The following is a 17200-nucleotide window of genomic DNA, read 5'->3' as shown; positions in this document are numbered from 1 at the left end:
ATTCTTTACCTATGGAATAGTTATTCAAAGAAACATCTTTTAGCTGTAATTTTTTTTTACCTTGGAACTAAGCAATCAGCTCTTTGAAGAGTTGTGGCATCCAGTTCAAAAAGAGACGCAATGTCATTTCCATGTGGGACTGAGACCAAAGTATACATGATCTTCTCTCCTGCCTGGCGTTTTTTCTTTGAAGTTGGAAGATCTCCATCTCTCTGCTGAGGATGTACAAAATTATTTACTTTTATCAATTTTCTAGCTAAACTCTCTAATTAATCAGGATATAAGGTTTAATTTTATGTGTTAGTTCTACATTGGGTCTATTTCACATTACCCAGAAAAAGTACATCAGGCCTAACAGGCCTTGAGAAAATTATCAACAGTGGAAAGTCACACACTTTTGAGTGGGGTGGCTTGATCTAGGTACATTATTAAGACACTGACAGTCACAATAACTATAACTCATTTCCTTTTTTACAGAGTAGTAATTTTGACTATTCACAATTAAATGAAAACAGAGAAGAAACAGTGTGTTGAATTTTCCAATTACACAAATTAAAGACATACAAATAGCCAACAAGTATACGAAAAGGTGCTTAAGATCACCAATCGGGGACACACAAAAAAAACCACAATGAAAATCACCTCGCTCCTGTTAAGATGGCCATCATCAAAAGGACCAGAGGGGCTAAGTGTTAGGGAAGGTGTAGAGAAAAGGGAGCCCCAGTGCACAGTTGACTGGAATGAACAGTGTGCAGAAAACAGTGTGCAGATTCCTAAAGAAGCTACAAACAGAACTGCACGTGACACAGTAATTCCTCCTCAGGGTATGGATCCAAAGGAGATGAAATCATCACCTCATAAAGGCACCTGCACCCTGCAGGTTCACTGCAGCACAATGGCCATCACATGGAAACAACTTACCTGCTCAAGGGATGAGTGGGCAAAGAAATCCATGATACCCACATACACACACCCAATTTATAATGGTTTGACTTACAATTTTCCCACTTTATGACAGTGCTAATGCCATACACATTCCTTAGAATTGCGCTTGGAATTCTGAATGTTGATCTCTGACTAGGCTAGAAACATGCAATATGACACTTTCTTACAATGCTGGGCAATGACAGGGAACCCCAGGCCACAGTTAACCATGAGATCATGAAGGTCCACGACCAATAATTTAATTTTACTGTGCTGCTGAGATATGATGTTTGGTAGGTTAGGAGTATTAAACTCACTTTTAAATGCTGATATTTTCAAGTTACAATGAGTTACTCAGAAAGTAACACTTCTACGATGGAATATTATCCAGCCTTTAAAAAGAGGAAAATTCTGCCGCTTGTGACAACAGAAATGAACATAGGGGACACTGTGCTGAGTAAATAAGCCGGACACTGAAAAAAACACTGCATGATCTTAATTATATGTGCAATCTAAAAAAACAAACAAACAAAAAACCTCAAATACATCGAGAAAGAAGCAAGAAAAGAATGGTGATTACCAGGGGGACAGGGGTGGGGGCATGGGAAGTTGAAAGTCAAAAGGTGTAAAGTTTCAGTTGTGTAGGATGAAGAACTACAGCAGGAAGGCTCTAGTTTTGGTATACTGGAAATTTACTAAGAGAGTAGATTGTAGGTACTTTTACCACACATACCAAAAATGTGACTATATGAGCTAAAGGATATGTTAATTTGCTTGACTGTAGTAAGCATTTAACTCATGCAGCACAACTTAAATATATACAATTTTTTTTAAACCCAGAGAAGGAAGGTGGACAGGAAGGAAGGAAGAAGGAAGTCAGGTGAACTTCATTGTTTCATTAATCTATAGCATGCAGCTCAACAAAATCCAGGTGCCGTACTAAGATATGGATAGCAGAGAGCCAGTATTCCCTGGAGATCTGAAAATTAACAGGGACAAAGAAACTACACAGCTATCTAATAGCAAATGATTTCGGCAAGAAGCCTGAACAAGGTCTACCATCTTCTTTTACAGGGCCCACCCACAACTAGGAGTTCCTTCTCCAGGTTAAAAATTAGAGAGACATCTGATACTGAAGATGATAATGATAAAGAAGAAGGCAGAGACAGAAAAAGAAAAGGAGAAATTTTAAGAAAAGAAAGTGATAATTTTAAAAGAAAAGGAAATTTGTTCTAAATTATATCCTTAGTAACATGAAAATGACTTCATTTGCAAAGAAATACAATAAAAGAAATTCTTTTTTGATTTTGCAATGCTATTGCTGTCAAAAGAAAGAAGCACCAATATCATGAATGCAGTTAATACTCATGAGAGAAAACTGCCTCAGGATATAGGAATACAGAAATTATGGTCAAGATCAGTCAGATGTAGAAATACTCAAAGGATTTTTTTTAAATATGTAGACAATGGCATTTGGAATGTCTTACTGTGTTTTCTGTTGTTATAACTGAACATCAGAGACTTACAGGAATATACCTTGCAAGAGTACAGGTTTATTTAGCTCATGGCTGTGCAGGCTGGAGGTCCAAGAATATGGTTCTGGCAGCCCATGAGGAGGACCTCTCACTACATCGTGACATGGTGGAGGGCATCACATGGTGAGGCGGAGCAAGCAGGTCGGAGAGCCCTGGCTTTTGAAACAATGCCACTCCTGCACTATCACACAAATGCATTAATCTACTCATGGGACAGAGCCCTCGTGCCCCAGTCACCTTTCAAAGGTCCCAGATTTCAATGCTGCTGCATGGGAACAAGTTTCCACGCATGAAATCTGGGAGATACATTTAAGCCATAGCAGGGCACAAGTAGTTTAAGTAGACTATTGGAAAGGTACAAGTAAAATATGTGTTTATAATAAAATCCTATCAATTACATTGAAGCATGTTGAAAGAAAGGCTTTATTAAAATGAAGGATCAACATGTAACCTAAACACATAGTCAGTGAGCAAGGACTTCATAGTCTCTCCCAATACTGACCAGAGTACATGTATACCAGTTGTTATGGTCTAGATCAAAGCTGCCCCCAAAAGTCTCATGCGTTCAGATGCAGAGCGTTGGAGTAGTGATTAGATCACAAGGGTGCTACATTCATCAGTGAATTAATGCATTGATGAGTTAGCTCATAGCTGGATGTGCTGTTAGGAGGTGGAGCTGCTTGGAGGAGGCAGTTCACTGGAAGCATGAACTAGAAGGGTGATATATCCTGTCCCAAGCCCCTTACCTCTCTTTCTCTCCCTCCCCCCTCCCTCTCCCTCTCTTCCTCCTCCTCTTCCTCTCTGCTGTCCTTACTGCTCTCTTTTATTTCCAGCCACCACGAGGTTATAAGATTTCCCCTTCCCTTTCATGAGGTTTCTGCCTTTGAGTCAGCTGACCATGGACTGAAACCTCCACAACCATGAGCTAGAATAAATATTTTCTCCTTTAAATTTTACACATCAGGTATTTTGGCCCAGTAACAGAAAAGTGGACTAATACAGTACACCAGTCTTCTTGGAAGAATGCTACAGTATATCCTTAAAAGGGAAATGTCATCTAATTTCCTGACTGAGTTTATTCTACACCAATTTGTAGTATAATTTAGCTTTTGATATAGATAATCATTTAAGGAAAATGCATTAACTGACCTATTTAGATCTACTTCGCAACTGAAAGTTGGCATTAGGGTTTATATATCAGTCATTTGTGAGTGTGTTAGGGAGACTGAATCTTCCTCCATTCACTCCTTTTTTGGAATGCTAATGAAATTAATTTCCTAGACTTACAAGAACAGGTCAGATATGGGTTCCTAGAGAAGTCCTTCCTGGCCACCCCTTAGTAATGTCTTCCTGGGGAGGCCGAACCAGAATGCTCAGGTACCTATTTTGACACTCTTACACTGCAACAGCGAAAATCTTTTCTAAACATAGAAAACACTCACTAATTAGGGTTAATTAAAACAGTCCTTTCTGAATTACTCATACTACTTAAGATCTGTGGTTTTATTTTTAATTACATAGAATAAGTGGAATGTAGTGTTCTACCAGAAACAATTTATATGGGTTCTTGGAAAACCCATTTAATGAATAGAAAATGCTATCTATAAACAGCATAACAATTGTTTATGTGGGAATCTGAGCTCCTAATACAGTTAGCTGTTTTTTAAAAAGTGCTGTTGTCTTAAGCATTCTGCTTTTAATCTCTCCTACTCTGTTAGTGTGCCTAACAAACTCTGCTTCATACACAGGTTGCCAATAAACTTTAAGCCAGGCTCTCTAAATTTTTAACTAATGAACTCTGAATAATAACTATACAACTTTTAACATATGAATCTAGCTTAAATACAGAAGAAAATCAATATTGTATCTTTCTACCACAAAGACAATCCTGTTTAAGATTGTGTACTGTGGCTTCTGTTCATAAACTCATGCTGATTGTTAACCAAGAAAAGAAAAGAAGAAAGAAACTCCAGTTCCTGACACAAAATTAGGAAGCGCAATGGTCTTCCTCTTGCATCTGAAAAATACATTAAGGCCCAAAAGAGCTTAAACGGGTGTGAAGTGTAGCATCAGTATGTGCTCCAAACACACTCAATTTGGGGGATTGCAGGGTCTCAGTCTGTGAACTTCAACACTGGCAGTTTTCACTGGAAGGAAGGCAGGCAGCAGGCAGCCTCCACATTACACAAGGAGAAAGGTCCTGATGAACAGCTGGCCAGGGAACCAAAGCTCTCCCTGCTCCAGCAGCCCCAGGGCCTGTGAGTGGCTGCACTGCAGTGTTCTCTGTTGACTCACTTGTGAGTCAACGAATTTTCAGCAGGAACATCACTTTACAGTTCCGTTGCTGGGCGCTGGAGACATTCTGTAAGAAGCCCTGTCTGCGGCCTCAGAGCTGCGTGGGCCCCGCCGCATAATGATGTGGAAGCTCCTGTGGCTTCAGATTTTATGTAACCACACAGTGCTGCCTTTTAAAGCTGCAGGCGCTTTTTTCTCTTCGTTCCCCAACTGATTCCTAAGAGGATATGGGTTTCTTTCTTTTTCCTTAGCACCTTAACTGGTGGAGCTAGAGTCAAACTCAAGGAAGTGTGCGGCTCTCTCAGAACCCAGAACTCCTCTCACCTCCAAATTCCTCAGAATACAATTTGTAACTACATGTTTAGCTATGCTTCCTGGTTCCAAGAATATTTCTGTTTTGTATATAAATGCACATAGACTCGCAGCTCTCAACAGGGGGAGATTTTTCCTGGGGTGAGGGTAGGAGGCTGAGGGAGGGAGATTTGGCAATTTCTAGACACATTTTAGTGGCCTGGGGTGGGGAGGTCCTGCTGGTACCTAGAGTGGAGGTCATGGCCACAGATGCTGCAGAATACCCTACAATGCAAAGGTTAAGAAACCTCAACACAAACCCAAGATTGGCCCTTTAAAAAGTCAGATCCATTCCACATAAATATGGCAATGTTAATATGGATGGTATTACAAACTCTTCCAAAAAAATTTTTTTTTAAAAAAAACCCCTTCACAGAGCCATTCAAAAGGATGCAGCCTTTCAAGAAGAAATAATGACTGTCAGGTTCCCAGCTGGGCTTGACACAGTTCCAATGTTTACCAAGTCCCTGTGGATGTTGTACATTTGTAAAATTGGAAATAATAGACTCCTTTGTCAAATAAATACAGCAATTTGGGTCTTAATGGGCGCTCTGACACACACTGCCTTATTTCTCCGGCACCATGCATTAACCTCTGAAACTTCAAAACTGGAAGGCAACATTTTGATAAAGGTTTCTGAATTACTGGCATGATATTAACTGGGCATTAAATAGACAACATAAGGATAATTAGGAAAGAAAAACTTAGCATACTCATAGTGAACTCAGCATTACTGGAACCCAGATTGGAGGTGAAATAGCAACTGTTTGGGCAAACTGATTTCTTATTTCACAGGCTGGAGATAAACTTGGCTGGCTCGTTTGTTTTCTTGTTTAGACAGAAACATAATAATTGCTATGTGGTAAATGGTCTATAAAATGAGAAGCCATATTGTTAACAGTATAGTTCCATATTCTCAGTTTTGTTTACTCTCAGTCTAGGGATTTTGGAGAGCGGGAAAAAAAAACTTAATCAGATGTCTCCAGTTGTATGTTTCTCTGAGATGGCAGCTGAGATCCACCATAAACTTTTATAGCAGGTGCAGACCTACCCTGTGTCCAACTGAGTAATGCAGGCGATAACTGCCTAAACAGAATAGCATTCTTTCCACCTTTAGAGGTGAAACAAGACATGGTGTTTTGAAATAAAAAGGAAAGAAAAAGCCACTGTCAAGCCAAACTACAAGTTTGATTAGCCCAGTGATTTCACCACTGATTTATTATGTATATTTTCTGTGCTGCTCCATAAACCTTCAAACTCTTATCTCCACACACTCCGCTCTGCCCAGAACCACCAACAGTGTCGCAGTAGAAAGAGCAAAGTCAGACAGGGCCACTCTGACTGTGACAAAACATGAATATTGGCCAAGCTACAAAGATGACTAAATATCCTTCTTCTCCAGCTGACTTAATGACAGCAGCTTCTTTAGTCTGCCTTTCTACAGATAAAATTTATTAACATACCAATCATAGAGTTCTTTCTTTTTCCTAACAGTGTTCCTATCCAGGGCAAAACACAATCCTTAAAATTTCCCCAATTCACCTTCCACAAGCCCACATCCTCTGATTAATTCTAGATACCTCAACATCCCCCATGGGGTGGGTGTGTGTGTGTGTGTGTGTGTGTGTGTGTGTGTGTGTACATGCGCATTTCACTACACTGAGGAATAAATCCCCCTTGCTTGACTACAGGCAGGTGTGTCCCTGGTGGTCTGTGGTTGGAAGCCACTGACAAGCTTGTAGTAAGACCCAAAGAAACCATGCTGCGTTCTCAGCTTTTTAAACCTGGCTACTGATAGCATTTTCCTGAATCACAGGAAAGTGAGAATCCAACATTGCTGGGGCGGCCATTTGAAAACCATTCAGGATAATAAAACTAAAATATAAACAGAAGATCTAATTGAGTAAATAGGCCTACTTCTGCGTTCAAGCATATTTTAACACAAATTAAGCTTTCATGAGGCCAGTGACCTGACACTCTGGCTTCATTCCTATTTTAATCCTGATAATCAAATGGGAAAAGGAGTAAACAGGATTGAGCCTCCTGGGGAAGTTCTGATTTGGTTCCCCATGGCAAAATAAAATATAAAGCTGTATATAGATGCAAACATAGTAGTCATTTCAATTAAATATTCAATTCTTTCTATCAAAAAGTAGAATTTTATGGGGGGTGTTGTTACTTTTTGTGTTTCTTTTAATTTTTCATTTTTGATTGACACGTTAATTGTACATATTTAGGGGGTAAAATGTGATGTTTTGATTCATATGTACACTGCATACTGATCAAATAAGGGTAATCAATATATCCACCACTTTAAAATCTTGTCATTTCTTTGTAGTAAGAACATTCAAAATACTTTCTTCTAGTTATTTGAATGTTAACTATTTTCACTCCACAGGCAATAGCACACTGGAACTTGTGTCTCCTACCTGGAACTTTGTACCTTTGACTCACCTTTCCTCTTCCCTCTTCCTTTCCACTCTCCCCAGCCTCTGGCAACCTCTGTTCTATTCCCAATTTCTATCAGACTAACTTTTTTAAATCCTACATGGGAATAAGATCACGTGGTACTTGTCTTTCTATGCCTGGCTTATTTCGCTTGTAAGATAATGTCCTGCAGGTCTATCAATGTTATCACAAATGGAAGGATTTTACCCTTTTCTGGCTGAATAGTATTCCACCGTGTTTATATACTGCATGTTCTTTATCCACTTAACTTGTTAGGCTGATTTATTATCCTGGCTACTGTGAGTAGTGCAGTAATAAGCATGGGAGTCCAGATGTTTCTTTGACACACTGACTCCATTTCCTTTGGATATATATTCAGTAGTGGGATTTCTGGATCATATTGTAGTTCTAAATTTAATTTTTTAGGAACTTCCACACCGTTTTCATAATGGCTATACATTCCTACTCCTCTTATCTAACTGCAAACTTGTGCTGAAAAGGCACAATTGTGAATGGGGTACTAGTAATATATGCAGATTTCAAAAACAACTGTTTAATTCTCAAGACAACTGACTGTGTCTATAATACTTCAAAATATCTAGTTAATTTTTTTTAATCCAGCCCATCATCCAGAGGTTTTGTCTGGTCATATCAACTGTCCCCAGATTTCTTAATTTTTGATTAAATAAAACAGTAACCATGCAGTCACCTTCTTTACAAATGATGGTGGAATGAGCAGAATGAATAATAAAAAATATTTTCAGGGAAATTGGCTTTAAAATAAAATTGAGATATCTTTCTACCAGCACACTTTTAAAAACTAGTCATATAGTTGCTTGACGTTTCTATTTTAAATCCCAAAGCAGGGTCCTGTTGTCCTGTGTTAATGTCACACCATGATTCCATTTGTGTTCCCTATTTAATGTGCACTTCTGACAAATGAAGCGAGACTTGCTGTATGTCCCAGATGCCAGGAGCCAGGAGCCTTCACCATTCTGCTCTCAATGCCCTTCAAGTTGCTAGAAATCTCCTAAGTGTCCATTACTAGAAACTTCATAATCTAAGCCATATTACTGTTTACTTTTTTCCTTGATCCACTCCTTTCACTCAAAGATCGCCTCTGAGTCCTTAGTCTTCAAATTTGTCACTGAATGTTCAATTCATTTGTATAAAGTACAATAAACAATGTTTAGGGTTTGCTGGGGGAAAAGCAATTCTACTCACATTTTTCCCTTCATTTTGGGCATCTCGATAATCAGGATTAAGCTAAAAAACAAAAGCAAAGCAAAATTAGTTTAGAATTGCTATTAAGAGCACATTGATGGGTGATATTCAATTCAGTTCATTATGCTTAACTAAATTTAATACCTAAAATGCTAAAAAAAAAAAATAGTAAATTAACAATTTAAAATATACTGCCAAACCCGTTTCATGGACAGGAGCTGAAATACAAAATTTATGGCTTTGTTTTATAGCAGAACTCCTGACATCTTGAAAAAGGTGAGAAATGACAGTCTCAGCTTCTCAAGGGAAACACTCCAAAGAGTTCACCATTTGGCCTGCCACAAAGACTGCCATCAACCAATAACACAGCCACCAAGTTAAAAATAAATAAATAAAAATAGGTGAAGGGAAAACTTCTACAATGATTCAAAATCATGCTCTATTTGTACACACTCTACACCACAAGGAAAACAGAGCAGAAGAGGAGTTGAGCATCGGATATGTCAGTTAATACACAAGGAACGCTGAAGCCAGCACACAGAAATGCATGTCTTTGGCCTTGGATGGTGGAGTTCAGGGGTCATTTTAAATGAGTTCTCACATGCTGAGTGTCGATCCAAGTGTCATCCAGTTGGTCAGATGCCGTAACTCTTAATTCCCACTCTCAAAACAATATCTTAGTTGTACCGAAGTAACTAGTTGACAATCTGTCAAACAATGGATTAAGAAACTGTTTTTCTGGAAATAACTGTCCAACTGAATTTAGTCCTTTTAATGTAAATCAATTTGTGTGTACAACATGTAATCCCAAATTGTTAGCATTATCACTTAAAGTGAAAAGTCAGATGTCTTTCTTTGTGTGAGTGCATGTGGGGACTGAACCAAGGAGTACTGCACGGAGCTACATCTGCAGTCCTTGCTTTCATTTTTTATTTGAGACAAGGTGTGGCTAAATTGCTAAATTTCTCAGGCTGGGCTTGAATTTGGGATCCTCTAGCCTCAGCTCTCTAGAGTGCTAGGATTACAGACGTGCACCATCACACCCAATTCAGATGTCTTTCTTAAAATGATATTTGGCTTTTAAAAGCACTAATTGCCACTCTCACTAAATATCAATAAAGGTACAAAAAAAACAAAAGAAAAACCCTCAATCTCATTAAGAACATACACTGAAAAGCAACCTTGAGGGCCAGGGATTTAGCTCAGTGGTACCGCCACCTCCCACACAAGCGCAAGGACCTGAGTTCGATCTCCGGTACCAAAAAAAAAAACCTTGAGTCCAAATTGTCAATGAATCTACACTAATTATAAAGCAGATTGTTCTGAGAAGACAGTCTGGCAACCACCCAGCTTTATCTTGTCACATCCTTCAAGACAGCAGCCATGGGTCAAAGTTAGGAAGAAACCGGCATGCCGTAGACTATCTGTCGGCTGACTCAGAAACCTGGAGAACCTACCAAACAAAAAGCTACTCAGAACCAGGCATGGTGGTGCACACCTGCACTCTGGGAGGCTGAAGCAGAAGAATCCAAGTTCTAGCCGAGCGTGGGCAACTTAGTAATGTAGGAAGACACTGTCTTGAAATGTGAAAAAAAAAATGGGAGTTTTGGGGTGGTTCAGTGTGAAGGCCCTGGGTTCAATCCCCAGAACAAACAAACAAACAAACAAACAGAAAGGCTTCTCTATCGGTGAGAAGCTGCTATTAGATTAATCAGAAAACTGTTTCCCCAGCCCAATCCATGACCTGCCTGTCTTCTCAGGACCAGGGAAATAGCACAGTGCTCAGAAGGGAGGTGGACAGGAAGCCAGGGACAGGTGGCTGCAGGGCATGTTCTGAGAAGCACGGATGTTGAGTGCTGGAATGACACTGAGTAATGATGCAGAAACAGCAGAGGACAGGAGAACTCTGGCAATTAGAGCTTAGGTGGGTGAAGTCAGCATCTGCTACAAAGGGGAAGCACTCTGCAAATGCACCCACTCTCGGCCCTGCAGCTGAAGCTACAGGAAGAAGACTGAATTGTCACATGACAGAATTTAAAAATGGAACACAAGGACAATCCACTTAATCCATATGGTTTTGCACAGAACTCACACATCTGGGGATAAGGAAGGTAGAAAGGATAGAAGGAAGGGCCAGGCATGGTGGCACATGCCTGTAATCCCAGCACTCAAGAGGCTGAGGCAGGAGGATCACTGTGAGTTCAAGGCCAGCCTGAACTACATAGTGAAACCCTGCCTCAAACAAATAAACAAACAAAAAAAGAAGAAAGGAAAGGGGGAAAGGAAGGGAGAGAGGGAGGGAGGGAGAAGGGGAGGGCAGAAAAAACAACAGGAAGTCATGAAAAAGTATGTCAGAAAACAGGAAATTTTTTCTCAGGTTCTTCCTGAATATTCCTATAGTATGATAGAAAATAAATTTTCAGGAAATGATCTTGCATACTCAAGAAAATATAAGTAAATGTGATCTATGGAAAAGTAACAAAATAACAAAAATTTGTGTTAAATTATGCTAAAAAGATAGTATAAAAATAAAATAATAGAATATAAAGATCATACTATAAAATAACTTGGGGATTTCAATGAAAATTAAAACATAAATACAGAGTCCAAGTCCACATGGGCAGCAATAAAAGCATATTTGATGCTACAGAAAATGAGTGATGCAGAGGACAAGAAGTGGAACGGCAGAGGACAGGTACACAGAAATAAAAATCAGGAAAAAGAAAGTGGTCATGGAGGACCGGAGAAGGGCCTATTAGAAGGAAGTGCGAATAAGAACACAAGCAGTAAGGGGTAGGGGAAAGGAAAGAAGGGAATGGAATTAATAGGAGAAAATGAAAAAATGGAAACAGTCTTTGTAAATAGGGAGGGGTGGAGGGGTTGAAGGGAGGGCAGGGGAAGGGGGAAAAAATAAGACCCAAGAGAGATTACATAAAGGTGCAAATTTCCAATGATGAATGTCATTATATTATATACCTAAAATGTATCACTAAAATTAATTTTAAAAAAAAGAACACAAGCAGTAATCAGAGACTCTGGAAAGTAAAGCTTTCTCAGCTGAAGACAGAACTGTGTACACAGAAGTTACTCTACCCCAGGACAAAAACCAACTCAAAGGGGTGGACATATTCATTAAAAAAAGATAAAGTGGAAAAAAGAGGAAAAACAGAAGTACAGGCATAACTCAAGGCAGATATTAGGCTTAGATTTTTTTAAATCCATATTATATCATGGGAGAATGGATAAACCAAATGGGCTCTATTCAAACAATGAAATACTCAGCAATAAATGTGATGTGCTACTGAGACACCCAATGAGAAAGGGAGATGTACATCTACCAACTCCCTACAAAGAATGTAACTGTTACGTACAGCAATCATGTAGTGATAAACATAAAGAGTGGAAAAAACAAACATAATAGCTGTTTAATAATAAAAAAAGAAGGATAAACCTCAAAAATATTAAGTGGAAGAAGCCAGGCACAAGAAACAATATCCTACATGACGCCATTTATATGAAATACAAGAACAAACCTCAAATATGGTGAAACAAATCAGACAGGGAGTGGGGTGGGATGGGGGGAGGGACAGGAAGCAGAACCCAGTCAAGAGTCTCCTGGCAGCTGCCTTTCTGTTTCTGAGAACTGATGTGTGAGGAGGGAAGAGAGACAAGCTGCCTGTCAGTGCCGACCAGCAGTGGGGAGTTTGGGCTCCCCTTTCTCTCTCTACAGTGACTCAGACTCCTTACATTCTCGTGGAGTATGAGTCATGATATTATTCCAAATCTTGCCTTTAAAATCCAAAAGGGAAAAGTGGAGGGCCAGAGATTGAGTTAAGTTGCCTCCTATCTACTGATAACTCAAGAAAACACATTTTTACCTGAAAGTAAAGAAAAATTCTAGCATAGTGCCCAGAGAGATTATTCACCTATTTTTAACCAAGTAAATTGGGAGTTTTTGAAAGCCTGAGTAATTCAAACTTTTCTCTCAAATGTAAAAAATTCATTCTAAAATTTTAATCAAAGTATATCTAAAAGATATGCGACATGTTTAACCAAGGATGTAAGTTAAGATCAAAATCTCCATTTAATATATAATAGTTGGTTTTGGACACCATAAAGTAAATTCATACTGGAAAATAAAACTTATCTATACTTAAAATGTCCACAACAATAATAATTAACATATTCAAGCCAAATACAAAAGAATTTATGCCCATGGAAGGGCAGGTCATATTCTACCCCACAGAAAATGTTACCTTCTTAAACTCAGTCTTTACATAAGCCACCTGCTCCCAACCATCCAGCTCAGGCTAGGGTGACCCAGGATCTGATTCCAGATGTTCTAGAAGGAAATACCTTGGGAAAGGTCACCCAACCCCAACAGAACTCCATGTCCTCATCTGTAAGATGAGGGGGAAACACGTATGCCTAAATCCCAAGTCCACGTCGCTAAATTTTACATTTTCATGTCTTTGGCGGCAATACTAAAGATGGGTTAGCTTTTGCCACATCTGTGTCTTTCCACCCTGTAATTTTTTTTCCCCAGTACTGGGCATCAAAGTTAGGACCTTGTGCTTGCGAGGCAGGAGCTGATGTGCCACTGAGCTAAATTACTGACCCACGTAATGTGTGGGTTTTTTTTAAGTTAACATAGAGTGATTACTTCAGTAAATTCATTAAAATAGAAATAGTAATAATAATAATAATAATGAGGAGGAGGAAGAGAAAGAAGAGTAGGGAAAGGAAAAAGAAAACCCACCCCAATAAATCTATGGCTCTACAAATTCTCCAACATTAACTATTAAAGATTCAATAAGCATATTCTTTAAATTATACTGATGCTGTCCTACTCTAATAAGTACACAAAGGATAAATAGAAAAAATAATTTTTAAAAGAGGGAAAATATATGGTTCTATGTAAGTTCTTGAGGAAATATTTTCTTACATTAAAAAACAAATTATAAATCTGCCACTGGAGAGAGAGAACTAATATGCTGTTCTATCATTTATTCAATAAATATTAATAGAGCATCTCTAATGGGCAAAGCATTGTGGCATATGGTATTTCAGCAAAGACAAAGAGAATCTGGTCCCTGACCACAAGACCTTGTGTTCGAGGTGGGAAAATAAGACATAAACTTCTAGCTATAATACAAAATAGGATGTGACCAGATATATAAGGCAGGAATGAATAATTTATAAATAATATAGGTCAGAGGAAGGAGGGATCTGGGGTGGGCAAATTTATTCAAGAATTATTCATGGAGAGTAGCGCTGGAAGATACACCTGGAAGGATGGGTAGAATTTTAACTGGCAGAAAGGAAAAGAGGGAGTGAGAAGACAGGCAGTGCTAGGGAGAGGATGCCAGAGAGGGAAGGACTTGTTTAGAAAAGACCCATAAATATCATTTATGGAATACTTTTTTATGTGCTTTTAAAAGTTCATTCATTTAACCTTGCAATTATTCTGTATGAAGGGATTCTTAACCCCACTTTACAGAAGAGGCACTGTGGGCCCCTCCCACAAAGAGAAGGAAATCCCGAGAGGAGTACCCAGGCCAACACCTCCTAGTTAGTTACTACCTCATGTAGCTTCCCTCCTGCCTCAGGAAAGCAGAGTGCTGTGATCCAAGATCCAAGGCAGTCGGGAAACTGGCTCAGACCAATGGGCCCTTTCTAGATCTGTCCAACCTGAAACCTGAAGCCTGCCTTTTTTTACCTCTCTCACACTTTTCTTTTTCTTTAGTGAAGAAGAGTTGTCTTGGACCACATAAAAATATATAATTTTGGGGCCAGGGATTTAGCTCAGTGGTTTCACCTCCTGCTGTGCAAGCACAAGGACCCAAGTTCGATCCCCGGTACCGGAAAAAAAACAAAAACAACAACAACAAAAATATATCGTATACTTAATGTATAAAAGTAACATGGCTTTATCTTTTATATTTTTAGTATAACATTTAAAAAGAAGGCAAAAGGGGGGGATTCCATTGGGTATGGCTATCAAGCCGTATCAGCGTGATCAAAATATACTGTGAAATTTTAAATGTTTAAATTTAAATTACAGTAAAAGACACACTGCCATTAATTTTCATTAAAATTTTCCCCTTTGGCTCAAACTCAATTGTCCCATCATTCTTGTTACTTTCTGAAGCAGTTCTGGAGTTCAATCCCTGGTACCAAAAACAAAAAAAAGAAAAGAAATGAAGCAGTTCCGGAAGTCTTCTTCAAAAACATGGTGAATGTTTCCTAATGACATCCACAGAAAGGCAGGCTCCTAAAAACCTTAAGTTGTGTCATCATCTACAATATTCATCAGATCTGACAATCTGGTACCATCCAACTTCTGGCTCTCCTCCAAAGTTAAAAGGACCATGAAAGGTAAACATTTTGAATCTATTCAAGACATTGCAATAGTGCTACTACAGATACTCATGAAAGAGTATTTCCAGAACTGCTTCAGAAAGTGGAAAGAATGATGAGAAAAGTGTATTCAAAATGAGGAGGAGTATTTTGAAGGGAATTAATAGCAATGTGTTCTTTACTGTAATAAATACTTTTTTAATTTAAACATTCACTGTACTTTTCGATCAATCCATATATGAGTGGACTAAAAAAGTCACCCAGTTCAAACTAGTGTGACTGGGTAGGTGGATTCCAGACTACTCTAAAAGGAAATATCATGGGCCTTGGGAAAGGTCACCCAACCCCCATAGAACTCTGTGTCCTCATCTGTAAAATGAGAAAAAAATCACTAAATGCCAAGACTTGCACTAAGAAAAATCACCATTTTGGCAGGAAAATTTATTCTTAGAAATAGTCATTACTCTTATATGGCAATGTGCCAAGATCACATTCGTGGACCAAAGCCATGGGAGGGGGTGACAAAGAATGAATTTAAAGACCTACTGCTATTTGAAGAGAGTCTTCAATTAAATGGCCAAAGAAGAATAGAAAGAAATTATATAGTGCAAAGTGATAGAGAGAAAGTGACACTGTGAATACTTCAACAGTGAAAGTCATATTAGTATCAGAATCAGTAGCAGAATTAGTATCAGAAGTCCATAACACATGTTCATTTACTTTTCTAGTAAAATTTATTCTGAACTGATACATAAAAACATGAAAGTTGTACTTGCATACATTATGTAATGTTTAAATCAGTTAAATATATCTTTTTTTCAAATACTTATCGTTCCTTTATGGTAAAAACTTTCAAAATCCTTTCTTCTAGCTTTTTGAAATCTATACTACAATAGTGTGCCTATAGTAACTATAGATAATAATGTGATCTGAAGTTACCCTGCTGTGTAATAGCACACCACAACCGCTCACTGCTATCTAAATATAACTCAGTACCCACATACCAACCTTTCCCCACCCCTCCCTTCCATAGTCTCCCCAGCCTCTGGAAACCACGGTTCAACTTTCTATGAAATCAATTTTATTTTGCATCCATATATGAGTGAGAATATTCAGGATTGCAGAAGAATTGCTTTTTACATAGAAAAACATTTTAATCAATTTGTTCTACAGGAAACATTAAAGTCATAAAATCATCATGTATATGTTTTTAAATAATTATATATGCATATTCCTCTTTCCAGTGACTAGTTTTCACAGCCAATCCATTATTCTGATTCATAAGTCTAAAACAGAAGAGAAAGGAAAAAATAATCAAAAATATGTGCCAAGCACAATTTATATTCTGATATAGAATATTTACATGTATGTATTTAGGGTCCACTATGTATTAGTCTATTGTACATCTATAAAAACCAGGCCCTTCTCCTATACTATGGCTGATGCATTTGATAAAGAATTAAACACAAGTATTTAAAACCATAGCTCTAATATGCATAATTCTACATTACGGTACAGGTTCTTGAATAGTAAGTTTTTAACCAATTATATCCAAAGGCTACTGAATAGTTAGGAAATAAGTGTTTAGTGCCATCTAGTGGAAGCTTTGCCTCTCTACAAATAAATAAACTATGTTTAAAACGGCAATCAATATGAAGTGAAGAAATATATATATAATTGCAAATTGTAATAAATCCAAAGAAATATTGTAAACATTTTAAAAATAAATGGGGAATTTCTAAAACGCCTTAACAGCTTTATAGAGAGTAACTGTGACACTACACAGAATCAAAAATTTTTTTAAATACATTTATGTTAAAATGCTCAATAAATTCTAATATATTATAAGACCACAAATTATTATACAACAGGGCTTGCTTAACTCAAATTTTAAAACAAGAGAAAACAATTTCAAGTTACCCAAAAGAACCTCCATTTCTTCTTCAGAAATATATATACTTTATTTTTAATGGACACATAATTATATGCACTTGTGAGATACATTGTAATATTCCAATACATATATACAATGTGTAATGATCAGACTAGGATAGTTAGTCATT

The 17200-nt window shown here is 38.0% G+C and overlaps 1 protein-coding gene across 4 annotated transcripts in view; it reads right to left on the bottom strand.

Annotated features, from left to right (window-relative positions):
• Positions 1-17200, bottom strand: part of Itpr2 (inositol 1,4,5-trisphosphate receptor type 2) — a 462238-nt gene that overhangs the window by 328458 nt on the left and 116580 nt on the right. For all 4 annotated transcript variants that reach the window (XM_004845734.4, XM_087213440.1, XM_087213441.1 and 1 more), the window contains 2 exons: positions 8778-8819; positions 61-215 (listed from right to left, as the gene is read on the bottom strand). In XM_004845734.4, the coding sequence (XP_004845791.1) occupies positions 61-215; positions 8778-8819 (197 nt within the window). The remainder of the gene's footprint in view (positions 1-60; positions 216-8777; positions 8820-17200) is intronic.

Source organism: Heterocephalus glaber, unplaced genomic scaffold, assembly GCF_053883595.1.
Source record: "Heterocephalus glaber isolate CG9 unplaced genomic scaffold, H.glaber_assembly_v1.0 deba00001444, whole genome shotgun sequence".
NCBI lineage: Eukaryota > Metazoa > Chordata > Mammalia > Rodentia > Bathyergidae > Heterocephalus > Heterocephalus glaber.
This window is presented reverse-complemented; position numbering and strand designations above follow the sequence as displayed.